Source organism: Teleopsis dalmanni, chromosome 2, assembly GCF_002237135.1.
Source record: "Teleopsis dalmanni isolate 2A chromosome 2, ASM223713v2, whole genome shotgun sequence".
Classification (NCBI taxonomy): Eukaryota; Metazoa; Arthropoda; class Insecta; order Diptera; family Diopsidae; genus Teleopsis; species Teleopsis dalmanni.
In genome coordinates, this window is record NC_051847.1 from 18,423,959 (window position 1) to 18,441,555 (window position 17,597).

General features: G+C 26.8%; 2 protein-coding genes across 2 annotated transcripts; both read right to left on the reverse strand.

Moving 5' to 3' along the window:
• Positions 1-1,337: 1,337 nt before the first annotated feature.
• LOC119684137 (protein late bloomer-like) lies at positions 1,338-6,637 on the reverse strand. Its single transcript, XM_038098099.1, has 5 exons — positions 6,549-6,637; positions 2,760-2,933; positions 2,531-2,686; positions 1,491-1,688; positions 1,338-1,426 (listed from the first exon to the last, which is right to left on the reverse strand). The coding sequence occupies exons 1-5, from the start codon at positions 6,606-6,608 to the stop codon at positions 1,355-1,357; spliced, it is 660 nt and encodes a 219-aa protein (XP_037954027.1). The 5' UTR covers positions 6,609-6,637; the 3' UTR covers positions 1,338-1,354.
• Positions 6,638-10,028: 3,391 nt separating this feature from the next.
• On the reverse strand, positions 10,029-15,507 carry LOC119683810 (protein late bloomer-like). The gene is made up of 5 exons (XM_038097675.1): positions 15,294-15,507; positions 13,062-13,165; positions 10,804-10,962; positions 10,346-10,678; positions 10,029-10,282 (listed from the first exon to the last, which is right to left on the reverse strand). Exons 2-5 carry the CDS (start codon positions 13,119-13,121, stop codon positions 10,211-10,213), a joined length of 624 nt encoding a protein of 207 aa, XP_037953603.1. The 5' UTR covers positions 13,122-13,165; positions 15,294-15,507; the 3' UTR covers positions 10,029-10,210.
• Between the last annotated feature and the right edge of the window lie 2,090 nt (positions 15,508-17,597).

Sequence of the window (17,597 nt, forward strand, 5' to 3'; positions counted from 1 at the left end):
ATAGATCCAACGCTACCACAATTGTCAGAACTATCTTAGATTAACGGAGAATTATCTCATACCACAGGGTTAATATTTTTACGTATAAAAATCGTGCTTTAAGAGCAAATTAACTTAAATAGATTTTATTGAAACGCTACTTGCGCTTTATAATTTCAGCATATATACATTCATACATACACACACCAATATATATATAAATATATATATATATCAATAGATATAATTCACAAATTATAGTACATATAATTAAGTGTAGATTTAATAACAAAAAATAATAAATTTTTATTTATTAAAAAGTTACTGAATTGGAAATGTAAAAAAAAATTACTATAAAATAGTTGTCTTTGTCTTTATAGAGGCATATATTATATTATATTAAAAAATACTGAGTTATAAATGTCTTGAGAAACTTCTCCACCGTGTGAAGAGTATAAGATAGAAATTATGAAATAGTGGGAAATTTAATTAAGCTGTACTTGTGTACTTTTTCGTTTATCTTATGTTAAGTCCAATACCCTGTATTAGATCTACTGCTCATTTCAATAGGTTATCATCAAAAGTAGTATTCCTTACACACTAAAATTGTTATTCGAAACATCAAGAAAAATATCACAATAGAAAAAAAGGCTCATTTCGAAATAAGTTTTATATCTCACGTAAGCTATTACACATTATTTCGTTCTCACTTCTTTTGTACTCAAAGGAAGGATAATCCATTTCTTTAGGATAACTGTTACACTATACCTTTTGAATATGCCAATCAGACTTGTTACTGATCCTACGTTTAATGGTGCATAATGTAAAGCATCGAAAGGTAAAAGAGGTTTTGATTCTTACGATATCAAGAGCATTAGTCAGGACCTTTCCTTTAGCACTTACAGTTTTACCAAAGGTTTTAAGCCCTTTGGCAGAAGAGTAGATAAATAGGTATGAATATCTATTTTATGTTTTACCTAGAAACACCCTAATAAACTAATCTAAGAGTCTTATAATAATTAATAAGTTTAAATGGAAAATATGATTGTGGTATATATATATATATATATATATGTCTCTACTGATACTACGTTAAAGGTAAACAAAACATTATGAATAAGCACTGATCATCATTGCGCTAAATATGAAGAAATATTTTAATATATAATAGGTGGATGAGATCATCAAAGTCTAGTATTAACCTTAGCTGGAAATTCTAAGTAAAATAAACACGTTATCAGTGGAAAATATTTATTTTTGTATAAAATTCTAAATTTAATATTGTTAGTATAAAAATTCATTTTTAAAATAAATAAATTATCATATATATATATATATATATAACATATGTACCCGTATATATAAATGTTATAAATTAATAGCGATACCTCCTTGTTTTTGCTGTCAGTTTACAAATTAATATAATTGATAATAAAATGCCTAATACCTAAAATATGGAAATATATTACAATAATTTTGTTCAATATAAAATATATATAATATGACCTTACCTCAAAGCCTATGAGAGACCAATGAGCTAATCGCTCATAGCGATATATTGTTAAATAGGCTTTCTTTACGGCTGACATGCAGCCCTCGCCGAAGGGATATACTGCACGCATTCCATTCTGCACTCGGAAGCAACTTCTTGGTAGTTCCAAACCCAGACTTGTGTAATCGACATAACTCTTTTTACCGCAGCACTCATACTATATGAGAATAAGAAAATATTTATACATAAAATACATATTATATTAATAATTTATTACTAATTAGTTTGAAAAAAGTATTAATAAGTAATTAGCGTTTTGAGTATTGGTCTTCCAAAGAGCTTGTTCTTTCGTTAAGATTATAGACCACCAATGAAAGAAAGTCTATATTCTCATAGACATTCAAACAGCTGTCAAAGTTTAGCATTTTCTATCTCATCTAAAATAGTTTACTATGTTAATATAGATGAGTTAATTTAAAAGTTGAGAGTTCCAAAGTAACTTTCTGAACTACAAATATTGTTTGATGAAATGGAGAAACTCCATTGAACCATCTTCATCAATTGCTATTCATGTCTGTAATTGACAAAAACTGACTTCTGAATTAGCAACATTAGGCGTGTGGACGCGGCGATGTGATTACGACACGGGCGATAGAAACAAAGAGACGTAGGAAGAGACCAAGTTAAAAACTAATATTCCATTAAATCTATTTATTGCCAATCACAATTAAACTATAAAGCTTGTTCAATTCGTTTTTTTTCTACGGTACATAAAAGCTCCTAAATTGTGAGATACATCATATTATATTGAAATATATTAATAAATAGATTAATACAGTTGTTATAGAAGTTAACGATTTTAAAATAAATTCCACTCAAAATAGTTTTTAAGTTTTCAGTGCTTTTGTGTGAATATTTAAAATTTTCATCACTTTAAATTTATAAAAACAAAAATAATACTTTCAATAAAATACTATCTGAACCAATAAGATCATTCTTTTGTCTATTGGAGAGATATCCTTGTTATATGTAAACAACATATATATCATAATATTTTACCGTTGCTTGCATTTCGATCATAGCACCTGGCTTAACCAATTCTGCTATCCAAGTATATGTAACCAACATTTCTGTAGCGGTTAACTGCTTTCCTTCATCATAGCGCCATAATTTCCAAATATGTGAAGCTATAAGCCCCACTAATATAACAATGAACTACAATAGTAAATAAGAAATATATTTTTTAAAATTAACTAAATAGTTTATTAGCGCTATAAATTTTGCTTACCAAACAAAGAATCTTAATGGAGCCATTTACCGCACCGCAACAACCTATAAACGCTGAGATTACCAAAACGCTGGCAGCTGCTAGTTGAACTATTTTTTCGGTGTGCTCAGCTGAACCATCAGTGAACTTCTCCAATTCATAGACGCCAGCCACTATAGCTAAAATTCCGATAATCTAGAGGCATACAAATTAAAGAAGACAATTTGTATATTATATCGTTACTATAGCTTTGTACATTTATCTTGTTATTTTACTTAATTATACGCCAGCTATTCTAAAATGTGCTTTTTATAGCTTTTTTTACAATTAATTTATACTAATTGCCACATTAATTATAATGAGTTAATATATATATGAATGAGTTAAATTAAAAAACATTCTAAATCAGAAGTGGGCAATCCCTTTCCATTTGTTTTGCCAAAGTAGTGATATTTCTAAATATTGTACGCATTTCAGAGTATAAAAAATGCTTTAAAACTAATAAGTATTAATAATAAATATATTATTAATAATATTAAAATATTAATATTTACTACGTCGAACAGAAACAGTTTTAGTAACTAGGTACATTCTAGGTATATATAGAACCCATTCGGTATTGTAGATGGCGTTCTATGTCTCAAAAGAAAATAAAAGAAAATAAAGTGAAGATAAGAAAAACTAACCATCAAAGCAACTATGTTAAAAAAACAATAGAGAATAATTGGTTACATTAATTTGTTATGGAAGTCTTGTGCACTAAAGCGCACTTAAACACAAGTAGTGATCCCTCATTATATTACTGATGTGACACTGTTCCAACGACTTACTTCAAATACCACAAAGTCTGAATGTTCTGTAAAGTTTAGTTCAAATAATGGATTGAAGTGATTCAGGTTATATTACCATCCTCATCATTTATTTATTTGAAAACATGGAAACAGAATTGTAGGCCTTACTAATTTCAATCTATAACATAAACTTGGAAGGTTCTTTTAAACATAGTCATTGATTATTTTTCCAAATGAATATTCGATAATTCTTATATAGAAATTAAACACATACCCATTTTATTAAAATGACTATCTAGTTTTTCGGTTGTGTTACAACGGGTGCTGATATCACATAATCTGAATATTTTACTGCCCTAAAAAAGTGAGCAATTGCTTCGTCATGGAACGGGTAAAGAGGATAAAGTTGACCTCTTTACCAATGGAAACAGGAAAACCACATTGCATATTTACTGAGAAGCCCTCTGCACTACATTATTAGAATCCAATTCGCATTAGAATCCAATATAGTAGCCTGTTCGCAGGGGAAATAACAGCTAGGATATCCTACAATTATATGAAGACAAAGGCAATGGTAAAGACAGTGCATCCTAAGATCAAAGGGTGGTGCCTTACTCAGCTGAACTATCACAAAAATGAGCAGATATGAGAAGAAAGAGTAATTGCAGTTCAAAACAGAGTACGTTGTGAACTAAATATGGGAGCCATATGCATTTTTGAGGAGTAATGAAATAAAAAAACATAAATAATATAAAAAGTCATTAACCAAATATTTTTCTGTCATTTCTGTCATTTCTGTCATACATTATAAACACTTTGCAAATAATAAAATTTGTTCGTATTTATTATAATAATAAAAAAATATGTTTATTCTGTTTTTGTTTTTTAAGCAATTTTATGCCAGACATTGAATAAAAATTCCTATGCTCCTCTTCGCAGATAGACACAAAACAATTTTGAAATCTTCAAAATAGAGAAGAAGAATAAAAACACAGTTTTCAGTAAATATTTACTTTTCCCCACGTAAATTTAGCATGAAAATATTTTTCACAACAGACATAACGACAAATTGACAGACAAATAACAATAGAAACTTAAAAATAGATATTATTTAGAAGTGATTTTTTTAAAATATTTAAAATAATATTGAAATAAAATAATCCTAATTAAAATTGTGTCATTTTACTCAATGGATGAACAATTTCAAGTGACTACGTGAGTGTTTTTTCAGTCCAATTAAACGATCTTATAGATAAATTTTGAATTAAATGATTTTCTATTAAATCACATACATATCTACCCAGATGGAAAAAAAATCTGGAATTTCAAAAAAGGAATTTGAATGTTATATCAAAAATTGATCAATTTATCTTTAATGTGAAAACATTGCTATTTACAAATCTCATAAAATCTTGGAGAATACTATAATAGTTCAACTCTAACTGAAGCTAATTGACCTCTATGGATCGTGTCCGCAATAGAGAATATCCGAGTATATATTACCTCTGCATTTATCTCCTAGTTTCCATTTATCTATATAATCACGCATTGAGTTTCCGGTATTTAATAGTACGGAAATGCAATCTAACTTAGCAGGGGGGTTAGAATCTTATTTCAGTTATCGATTATTATGATTGATGGTGTTATAAAATTCTTGAGTGTTTCTTTTAGTGAACCAAAGCGAAAGCAAAGTAATAATATTTTCAAAATTAAATGAAGACTTTTGAACGGTACAGTTTTCGTGGCTCATTTTATGAGAACAATAGTTAATCCTCTGACAAACCATGAATTTAGTATCAATTGCTTTATTCAAAATTATTAGAGAGCTATAAAGAAGAAGTGGTACAACCAACCTCAATTGTATAGATTCTAATATAATTTTTGTTTGTACATTCCATATCTCATCATTTTGAAATTGAAGAAAATTCAAACAAGTTTGAAGTGATTGCGTTATTACTATAGTATAATATTTTACACCATGACCTGGAGATCTGTTGTGTCCATTGTCTCGATAAAATGTGATATTGAAGTTACTTTATCGTTCCTTTATGTGTTATAAAATGTCCATTTAGATTTTTCTCTTGTTCTTGTATCAGTATTGGGTAAGGTCCCACTACGTGTTTTGTGGTTTCATTGCTTTTTCCTACAAAACTTTCAGTCTCCATTATAATAAAGTGCCCGTTTTGTAAGGTGATTGTCCAACTTATAGTACCCTGTCAAAATTCATGTAATTTTTTACAACGTTTTAAATTGACAGTCTCTATAAGCGATTTTTATAGTAATAGCCCTGATAGATTGCCCCGGTATAACTTTCTCCGGAATAGTAGGAGAGTATCGCCGATGATAAGTAAATGATCTACTAATTGACAATAAAATATACAGATAATACACTGCAAAACACTAACAAAATAAAATTTATAAAATCCGTATTGTAGATAAAGGTAAAGATCTTAGGTTAAGTTAGATGAAGATTTTATTTTAAGTTAAGTTAGGTTACTATGGCAGCCAATCAATCCGATTGGCCTGCTTACTTAGACAGAAGATCTATTTTGTTCGTGGTACGTAAACTGGCAGTTAATTATAGAATCGTTTTGAGGCTCTAATAAAGCGAAGGGTGTTTTTCATTTTAACGCTGGATATTTCTGTGCTAGAGCTTACAATATAATTGCCTAACAAAAATCAACCTGTTTCTGACTAGAGCTGAACCAGCTGCAAAAGAGGTGTTCTACTAGGTGTGATCTTAATAGCTATACAAGAATACGAAGTGCCTTTTTACAAAGTAACAATATGTTTTATTACTAAGAATGGCCTAAATTTCAACTACTTTATATCATATACATTAATATAATATATATATTATATAGTAGTTAACTATAATAATTTAAGTTCCTGGTTTTATGTATCTAAGAAATTTGGTACAAAATTCACATTTTTGTTAAATTTTAAATTAAATTTTTATAATAATTTTTATACTCGTAGTATTCCATTTTAAATTTTTTATAAATTATTATTCACTTACCACACTAAAAGTATTGAAGAGTATTAAAGTCCATTGCAAACAGACTCTTGCCGAAGCCATTACTGTTTACAATTTTTTATTGAATTTTTTATTTAATTTTTTTATTAAATTTTTATTCCGTGTATTAAATGTTTTAATATATTTTTGTACTTTAAGTGATACACAATAATATATATTAATATTTACTGTACTATAAATATATTGGGATTCAATATGAAGTAAATTTCTTGATATATTTACACTTCTCAGGCGTTAGCATTTACTCACTGCCAATTTTCTACTAAATTTTTCACTTTCCTCAAATATAAATTTTCCTATATCGCTGAGAATAAAATTATCTTCTGCGGTTTTTTTACTCTTCAGTTTATATATTTTTCGCACCATTTTTTATATATTCAATTTTTCAGTATTTTATTAATATTATTTTTTTTAAACAATTCGAAAATGGGCGGCTGTTAAGCTTTGTGGCTTTTTATCATTTTCTGTTACTGCTGAGCTTTTCTGTGTACTTAATGTGTAGTCTGTTCAATTGTGTAATTTCAAATAGTACTAGTGTGTACAAATTGTTATCTGGAGAACAACATTTAAGATTGTGTATACATTATAAGAGGCGCTTAAAACTTATGGTATAAAGTTGGAGATATACTATATAATTTCTTAACAAAAATATGTGTTAGTTCGTATAAAAATAGAGAGAAAGTCTTCACTTCGAGTTTTCAAAAAAATGATTATATCAAAACAAAGTTTTCGTTGGATGGTTTTTTACAACTTTCGACGTGTATTAACATATCAACGTAGTGATGAAACACCATGAAGGACCAGTGTTTATAATTGGCATAATGTATATAAGCATGGTCACAATTTTATCGTCGATGAACATAAAGATAGTCGTCCAACATCGGTTTATATGTCAGAAAACATCGACGTTGTGCTCGAGATGAGAATGGAAGACTGTTAAGAGAAATATATTTAATAATAATAGAAAATGATATAGAATTCATTGATACTTATAAGAATTTATTTATGAAAATACAATTAAAACTTTACTTTTCTGGCGTTTCCATCGGTCAACTCTCTTATTAATATATATAAACTTGTCTATCTAGGTATATTGATATATAGTCAATCACAGTAATGTTTTTATAAGAAAGGTTACTGACTACATACAAAACGCCATGTTATGAAGTTCATTTAGTCAGCGAGTTCGTTTCCACTGACGTAACCATGATCTGTACTGCCATTTATTTGAGAAGACTTTTCAAAGTTCCATGGTACATTAGGACGAATGACATCAAGATTGATCGCATCAAAAAATACATAAAGAATAGAGCCCTGAAATTATTTACGAAAACTGACAGACTTACCAACACCGCGTTATCAAATCTCAAAATGGTTACAGGCTCCTCAGGGAGGTATGCAGGTCTGAGGTCAATTATTGTTTAGTTTGATGATGTGATAAACAATAATCTAGTCAAGGTGTAAAGATGGGTTTTGAAAATACCTCGAAAAAGAGTATAAGTGCTTAAGTGCACTAGCTCAAAACAGCTTCAACATAATATATAAATATTCGACTTACCGAATGGTTAATCGTTCTTTTTTAAATTTATTTCTTTTTTTTTTTTATTCAAAGCATATTATATAATATACTTTGTATTCAAAGCATATTTTCAAGAAGGAACATCGATGTTATCGAGTTATAATACTGCCGTTTAAAGCGAAAGACATCTGTAACTTGGCTTTAATTGTAATATAATATAAATAACAATAATAAATAAAAAATATATGCATATTAAATGCAAAACTAAATAAAATCAAAAAACTTTTTTATACATTCATTAATTAAATAGTCACAAGTCTTTCTATTCAAAAATTAATTTATTAATTTATAAGATCATAAATAAGCCAATATGACTATATGATTGTCAATAATAGACACTAAACAGAACCAACATAAAAGTTGAGTATTAACAGAATTTTAAATAGAATATTACGCACCATTAGTAACTGCTATCAATAGATCAGTGATGACTAATTCTATAAAGATTTAAGAATCTTACCTGTTGATGATGTAATGGATCAGCATGCTACAAATTAAAGACATAAATTACTTCATCAAAGTCACATAGTTCTGATTCAATTTACCTACATCATTTACCATTTACTTTATATAAATATAATAAGATAATATTTGTATAACTTAATTAATTGTAAAAAATAAAGCATTTAATGCATAGTAATTTTTTTTTATATTTTACTAATAAAGAGTTAAGAGAACAAATATTTTAATTAGGATGGAATGTACATGAATAATTAGGAGAAGTATAAAGAGAGATAAACTATCTCCAAACAATAATACAATTCCGAATAACCACATTAAGAGTGGTTCGTGACCCAACGTCTCAACTAATCCATGATTATGACATTTTCAGCTTCTTTATAAGTTTTCTATTTTGGTTGAATTTTATCTTCCATAGAGAACCTTAATGCAACCTTAGCCATTGCGATTTTATCTAAATTACCTGATATTTTTTGCTACTACATACCATATTAATGGTAGGTAAAGTAGTGTTTATAAGAACGCTTTTAAGACTAAAAAAAATCGCATAAATGTTATTAGAAAGCAGTTACATACAACAGATTTAACACTTTTATACTTAAAAATATCAGTTTTTGTTGAGTTTATTATTTACTTATTTACTTATGTATTCACTACCACTACCAGTTAGTCTTAAATTGGAACCGAAAATACAAATACTAATATTTTGTAGTCATTTACATCCTGACTCCGTGACTATATTTCACAACAACTTTACGTTAACCCACAGTACTAATAAAATAGTTTATTTCTAAATTTTTGAGTGGAGTAGTCAGATTAGTATGGTAAATATTAGTCATGTTTTAACATAATATTTTTAATTTTGATGTAAAAACTACTATTATTATTTAATCTAAAATAAATAAAAATAAAAGACATTTCAAATCACTTGCATCACAATATATAGTATATAAATACATATAGTTCCTATACATAGTACGATATCATTTAATTATCATTTAATTATTGTTTTTAATTTTGAAAAAAATCAATTCCCAAACTTTACAGTTTAATGTGGGACAACGCTGCGTATGAGTGATATTTGATTTATTTTCAATGGATTTGAATCTTCCTTTCAAAAGTATGGTCCAATATCAATACATATTAATATTAAAATAAATACTTGTTATTTTATAATATATATTCAATTTATGTATATGTATATTTAGAAAAAAATTTTAAGAAATATATTCACGTGTATATAAGCAAAAAGGGTCCAAATCAATGATAAAACAATTATTTTTGATGTTATTCAATATGATATGTATTTAATAAAATACTTTAGTTTATTAATATTATTAATACAATTACTTGTTTTACTTATTTAAATACTTAGTCACATTTTTTACATGAAATACCAATAGTTTTAACGGAGCTCTATGATTCTAGTAGTAATAAATATAGTAACATACATACACAGTGATTTACTTAAAGCTCGTGCAAATCACAATTAAATTAATTTTAAAACTTATTAAATATTTAAATTTATAGTATGTTATTAAGTATTATTTTGATAAAATTCCCAAACAAGATGGCTTGTACTTTGCTGCTGTCCATCATTCTTAAATTAAAATTGCATTCGCCTTTGTTTGTTACGGAAATTAATAACTAAAAATACTGCTAATAAAAATCCTAAAATCTGAAAAATAAATTCATTTATTTAATTATTTTATTATAATTAAATTTAATTTCAATTAGTTACTTCAAATGCAATTAGTATCCAGGATACAACGAGAAATCGAATATCGTTGTGTTGATAATAGGATTGTAGTTTGACACTGCACCCGACGGTGTACATATAATTCTCATCTGCTGTGTTTCCATTGACATAGCAGCTAGCTGGAACTGATTTATTTAGGAGTATGTAATCTTGTGGACTATCCTTGCCACAGCACTGATGGTCCGTTTGCAATGCATCCATTTCATTACGGTTCCATGCTTGATCAACTATTCCATCGCGTCGTTTATATTCAACCATATCGGAATAAGTGGATATAATTTGCAATATAGCCAATATAAGTAGGAAAACAGCGCACTTTGTTTATATTTAAATATTAAATTATTATCATTAATTATTTAATAATCATATATTATTCAATTATTATTTATTTACTTATTTAAAAAAAATGATTTTTTGATAATATTTTTGAATTAACTTACCAAAGCTGTAAGGCAAACTGATTCTTTGATTGCTGCAAAGCATCCCAGGAACGAAAAGAGAACAATTAGCGAGCAAACGACGTAAGCCCCTATAGCCATTTCTCGACTCAGATTATCAGGATTATTAGCAATCCACCCAATGGCACCGAGTCCAAGCAACTATATCATAAATAAAATCATATAAGTTTTTTGTATAAAACCTTTAGAGAGAATTATATTAAATAAAAAATATAGCAAAGATCAAAAAATATAGATCTTTTAAAATTAAAATATATGGTATTCTGAGTTAAAAATATTTTATAAATTTTTAAGAACAAGGCAGTATGTTTAAAGCTTTATTTATGATCAAACAGATTCGCATCGCAAGCTTTGACGGTAATAGCTGAAATTCGTAAGCGTCTAAGCGAACTGAATCCACTGCGAAATATGAATGCATGCTATAAGACTGGTTCTACCCTATAATGATTTTTTTCGAGGTTGTGGCTCTGAGGATGAAGAGGAGATCATGCTGCATCTTATGTGTCAGTGTTCTTCTTTAGCTAGGAGAAGATTAAAAATTTTCGGATCACCTTTTCCCACCGATCTGACTGAGCTGTCACCCTTTAATGTTGGAGACCTGGCCAAGTTTATAGAACTGTCAGGTTGGTTTGGGGCAGTCGTTACCTTTTTCAGTGTTGACTGTGTACTGTATTGTGGTACCACAATGAACCATCATTTGAGCTCAAGTGTGGTTTTTGGAAACAATACTACCACTCAAACCTACCTACCTACCTAGTTGCAAAGGAGATATTACACCAATTCTCTTTAGCAATTCTCTTTAGTGATCATAAGTCAATTAAGATGCAGGGGCACATGAAATGAGTGTAGTGAGAGCTGTACTCATAGAGTATTCAAATCAATTGATACGTATTTGTTTATTTGTAAGATTGTTTACAGAAAGGACTTAAGCGTATATTCGCACTATATTCATTTCATTAATACAAAAAAAAAAGGCAATTAATGAATATAAATTTAATTTTCCTTAACAAACTAATATTTTTTTCAACCATTCTTTGCGTGTCACACAAATTTTAGCAAACAAATTAAATAGAAAGTGCAAAATGTGATTTCTTAATGAGTTAATGAGATAGCAAGCCAAGTCCGTATGTTTTGTTATATTCCATATTATAATAAAAACTTACAAATATTAAAATAAAAATATTTTTTTACTTCTTCAAATAAGAAATTTATATAAAGGACTTGGTTGTAAATTGAACTTATTAAGGACATACGACATATGCATATTTCCGACACCCTCGCTAGAAGCGCGTTCTACGCATTGGAAAATATCTGAAAATATCCTGTGGTGATGAGTCATTCTATTTAGAAAAGAAATTTTAATGAAGTAGAAAGCAGACCATATTTGAAATGTATGTTTGCGTTTATGTTATGAGGCCTAAAATAGGTCAAAGTTAAAGTCACGACAAGTACACATAAAATGTACTGCGCACTAAAAGTACACAGGACTATACGAGTAATATGTTCTGACCTGTCAATGGACAGGACTCAATACTGTAATTATGTGAATACATAAACCTGTGGAAAGTAAAATACTTTTAGAATTACTTAAAATATAGTTATTCTACGATTTTATGTATATATAAAATACATAAAAAAGTATACAATAATATAAACATTTTTTTTTAAATTTGTTTGTTTTTTTTGTTTTTGATGAGAAATGATTTCACTATTTTCGAATATTAAATAAAAAAATAAACAAAAATTTTACGAACTATTAAAATTTCGAAAAAATCATACAAAATTGTCAAAAGCAATAATAGACAAAAACATTCACTTAAATATATAACACACTATGCATATATAGATACATAAATATATATATGTATATATTATTATACAGAAAAAAATATTAGAATAAATTAAACCTGTAAATTCTTTGTAGCCAGAAATTCATGTTTCATAAATTCTGAAATAATTTTAAATTTAGTTCAATGTGCTCAATATGTATGACATCATGCTCAATGACATGTATAGACACTATTATTCTAATTAGCAATTATATATAAGAAAATAAAATAAAAATGTATAAAAATCATTAACAGTTCAACAATATATCACAATTTGAATGATGTAATTTTATTTCAAGTATTTACATAAATATCATTTTGTTGCATTATATATAGTAAATTAATTTTGAGATCATATCACATGTCGCAGTAATCTCTCATGATATATGGACAAGCATTAATCAAACTTACCGCCAAAATGACGTTGAATGCAACCGAGGATAGTTTTACGGTGGTGGTAGCGCAACCCATGACGACGCTCTATAGGACTGTGTAGACTCGAATTGTTCAAAAAGCTAAGGGGAAGTGTTATATATAATTAATAACAATTTTAAAACGAAACATGCAGAATGTAAAGTATATATTGATGTACATATTAATACAAATATATGATATTTAATTTGTCACTAATTTAGTTTTAATTAATTTTAATTCTAAGCTTGAATATTAACTTTTATTTTTAATTATAATTAATATTCTTTTGTTTCCCATTGTTCAAAAGCAACAATTATTAATATGTATATCAGTTTTTTAATATTAATATTTTCGTATATTTGCACTAAGAGAAAATTTTTTATATTATAATTATAAAAAAATTTTTTATATTATATTTTATTATTTTATATTTATTATATACTATAATTATATTATAATTATAGTATTATAGTAATTATTATAGTATTATATTATAAATATAGTATTATAGTATTCTAATTCCTTTCCGATTTAATTCCTTGGCCGATATTTTACTACTGTTATTTTACTTCAACTTAGTTCATTTCATTTTATCTAATTTTATTCTATATGAGTTATATAAATTTGATATATATTAGCTTATTTTTTAATTTTTTAATGTATATTTCTTCATTTAAAACTTAATTTAATAGCATTATTTTCATTTTAATTTAACTTTATGTTTTTATTTATATTATATTATTTTAGTTTTACTCTAAATTTGCGTTTGAGTTTGTATTTTCTTTTATTTTCTTTTAATATATATTACTTTATTTGCGATTGTATTTAAGCTCAATTTATTTTCTTTAAAATAATACAAATATATTTTAACCTACATTATTTATTTTATTCCATCTTATTACATTTTATTTGATTTTATTTATAGATTGTTTTACTCTGAATTTGTTTTATTTTAAATTTCTTTATATCAGTTGTTGGTTTAGTTTTTAACTCAATTTAATATATTTAAATTATTAATTTTTTTAGAGAGACTTCGAAAAGCAGTCAAACACAATAATAACAATACTTTCTATATTATTTTAATTAATTAAATTTTTGGCTAACCATACATTTTTTTATTGTATTTTAATTAATATTAAAATACTAATTAATATTAATATTAAATGAAGTTACAATCTTATTTAATTTTGTTTAATTTTATTTTATATGTTTTTTAATTATTTTATTTATTTTACCTTATTTTATTTTTTTTCTAAAAATTCACATTATTCACGATTTCAATATTTTTTATATTACTTTATCACTTTATATTTAAAGTGAAGTAATTAAAATTAAAATTTAAAATTTGAAAAATTATTAATTTATATGAGAATTCATTTAATTTTAATTTTTATTTTACTATTTTATAAATTCTTAATTTATTTTATTTATTGTATTTTATCTTATTTGATTTTATTTATATTATGTTTTATTCTGATTTTGCTTTCTGTTATATTACTTTATATTATGAATTTTCATTTCATTTTATTTAAATTATTCAATATTGATTTTATTTTATCGTTTCATATTCTTAAATTTTATATTAAATCATGTTCATTTTTTTTTTTTGTTAATTATATTTGTTCAATTTTTCATATTGTTTTAAATTACTTTATGTATTTTATTTTATTTATTTATTATATTTTGTGTTTATGGCTGTGTTCGATGGTTTTTGGTTAATAGGTTTTAAAACTAGGTTTTTATTCCAGCGCTTAATTTTTCTTCTTTCTTTCTTGATTTTCTTCGTCTCTTTTTCACTTATTTCTCTTTCTTAAATGTCACAAATCACAGTTAATAATTTATTAACTTTGGTAACTTTGGTTTATTTTTTATTTTATTAATGGTTATTACGTCATTGATGTTAACTTAAAATGACATAATTACTAATCTTTAAACTTTTCTTCAATTTAAATAATTAAAAATAAATCTAGTAATTCGTTTCTATTTTAAACAATATAATAATTAAAAATTAAGTACAATATATTAGTTCAAATAAATTTTTTAAATAATTATTTTTAATTTACTATAAAAATATAAATTAAATAATTTATTGTTTACTCAGAACACTGACAAAAAGTCCTTCAGAAATTAAAATGTCAACACATAAAATTTGTATGTTTTAAAAAGCATTATAAATATTTTTGTAAACACATTTTTTTATATACTCATTTTTTTTATTTATTTTCTTACACTTTTCACAAAAAAACGAAAATAAGATTTTACAAAATAAATCTTTTAAGTTACACGTTCACCCACAAACTAAACACAAAAGGTTATTTTTTTCTACTCTCCAAGTATCAATTTAGCACACAAACTGTTCAACAGCAAAAAAGACATTCAAAATTTTCGTTTTTTTCTTTGAAACTCAAGCAACGATGACGTCACGTTATCACATACAAACAAGTTTCAAAATTCACTCATATAACCTGCGTGCCAATAGCCAGCCAAGCAAACTACGAATGCTTCTTATTACTACAGATTGTGTACGCGCTCTTTTTTTGTTAATGCTATTGTTGTTGTTGATGTTTTTGTTGCTGTTCTTGTTGCCTAATTAATGTATTTTCATTTTATATATTTTACGTTTGTCACTGTTTGGAGTAGCTTGCCATACGTTACATTTCAGTTGATTTTGTTTTTATTTGTGTTTTGTGTTTACGTTGTTATGACATTGTTGCTTATATACATTGTTGCTGTATACAAACAAACGCAATAGCGGTATAATAACAAATACGAATTGAGTTCAATTAATTGAGTTTGCCGGCCGGAAAAAAGCTTTTCGAGCACTTTTCTGTGCATTTGGATTTGTTTACAAACATTTCATCGCATTCTTTATTGTGCATACTAAACAGAATAATGCTTTCGCTATGCACAAACAAATTTATATGTATGTATATGAAATCAGTTTGCATTTTGAGTTTATTTAATATTGAGTGGCAAGTGTTTACGTTATACGAGTGTTTTTATATAAAAGAGCGTAAGAGTTGTTATTATTATTTTAGGCACATTTGTTTTTAAATTATGCAAATTAATTGAATTATTTTTCAATTTGTCATGTTAAGTGCATTTAATGCAATTAAGAATATTAATTAAAATTTTTTGCTTTACAATGTGGAAAGTTGCATTTTATCACATCAACTTTATAATGTTTTGATTTCGTTTTGAGTCCACATTTATATTAAAACCATTAAATTGTTTAATAAATCAATTAATTTTATTAGTTTGTACTATTTAATAGAATCTTAAACTTTATTACTTAATTCAAAACTAAAATAAATATTGGGTTTTATAAAAGAACTATACTGTAGATATGCTTAGAAGTAAGGATTATAAAAGAATATAATAACCAATTATACTAATAATTTTAAAACAAATTTTCCCAGCCTATATAGTCCACAAAATAACCTAATATGGTCAAACCAACTCCACATGCTTCTAATATAATTGTTATATACTTACGTAGTTGCCGTTTTCAAATATTAGTCGTTCTGGGCCGCGTTCAGTAGTCTCTTCCAGTCAATACGATCTGTGGTCTACTGTCGCCAGTTGGTAGTGTCGAGTGCCTTTATACCATTAGTCACCGGTCGGTCTCTACCACATTCTTCACTTCAGGGTACCGAATCAAACACGTTTCTAGCCGGAGTATTTACTTCCATTTCCATGACATGATCAACCAAGCAAAGACGCTGAATTTTTATGCACTCCTAGAGCTGATAGTTCCTTCTAATTCGATACTTATTACCAACGTGTACGAGACTAAAGATCTTCCAAAGCATTATCTATTAGTTATTTTTGAAGCTACTACACTATATAGCAGGACAGTCATACCAAGAGACTTGAAGAGCGTCATTTTTGTGTGCCAAGAGAGTGATTTATTACTCAATTGCTTGCTTAGCCCAAAGATTGAGTTAGCCTATTGGGAAGATGCACGGTTGCCACTTGAAAAATTTTTTTCTGTACCAAAATTGGTTTAAAAAGGTACCATTCCTGTAAAAAAAGGTCCAAAATTTTTCTATTGTCTTTTTATAAGAAAATACAATTTATATAAAATGTACAAAAAGTATAAAACAATACAAGTTACATTTATAAAAAAAATTAATTGAAAATATCCACAATAAAGTTGGGTCGCCGAAAATGTACCATTTTTTGAACATGAGTACCAGAGTACCAAACGGAAAAAAAAGTACCAATTTTGGTACTAAAGTACCATAAGTGGCAACCGTGGGGAAGAGTGACTGGGAAGAGTGCATTTCTAGGCTGACGTCATTTCTTATGCAGTTATTAGGTAATATGAATACGACTACATATCTATTTTAGAAAAAGTAATATCTGAACGCACTGCAGTGTTTCCGTGCCTTCGTACATTTATAAAATAAAAAAATAAATAATAGGCCATTGACGTCTGAGTTTTGCTGATACTGAAAGAAAAGAAGATCGTCGTTTATAAACACTAAAATCGCATGAAAAACGTAAAACTCACATTATTGCTTCAAAATG

Excerpts from the sequence above, each read along its gene's own strand:
- LOC119684137 (XM_038098099.1), bottom strand. The coding sequence starts at position 6,608 with ATGGCTTCGGCAAGAGTCTGTTTGCAATGGACTTTAATACTCTTCAAT. Across the intron at positions 2,934-6,548 it reads TCTTCAATACTTTTAGTGTG|ATTATCGGAATTTTAGCTAT; the intron begins GTAAGTGAATAA and ends GTATGCCTCTAG. Across the intron at positions 1,689-2,530 it reads TGATCGAAATGCAAGCAACG|TATGAGTGCTGCGGTAAAAA; the intron begins GTAAAATATTAT and ends ATTCTCATATAG.
- LOC119683810 (XM_038097675.1), bottom strand. The coding sequence starts at position 13,121 with ATGGGTTGCGCTACCACCACCGTAAAACTATCCTCGGTTGCATTCAAC. Across the intron at positions 10,963-13,061 it reads CATTCAACGTCATTTTGGCG|TTGCTTGGACTCGGTGCCAT; the intron begins GTAAGTTTGATT and ends TTTATGATATAG. Across the intron at positions 10,679-10,803 it reads CAGTTTGCCTTACAGCTTTG|TGCGCTGTTTTCCTACTTAT; the intron begins GTAAGTTAATTC and ends ATATAAACAAAG.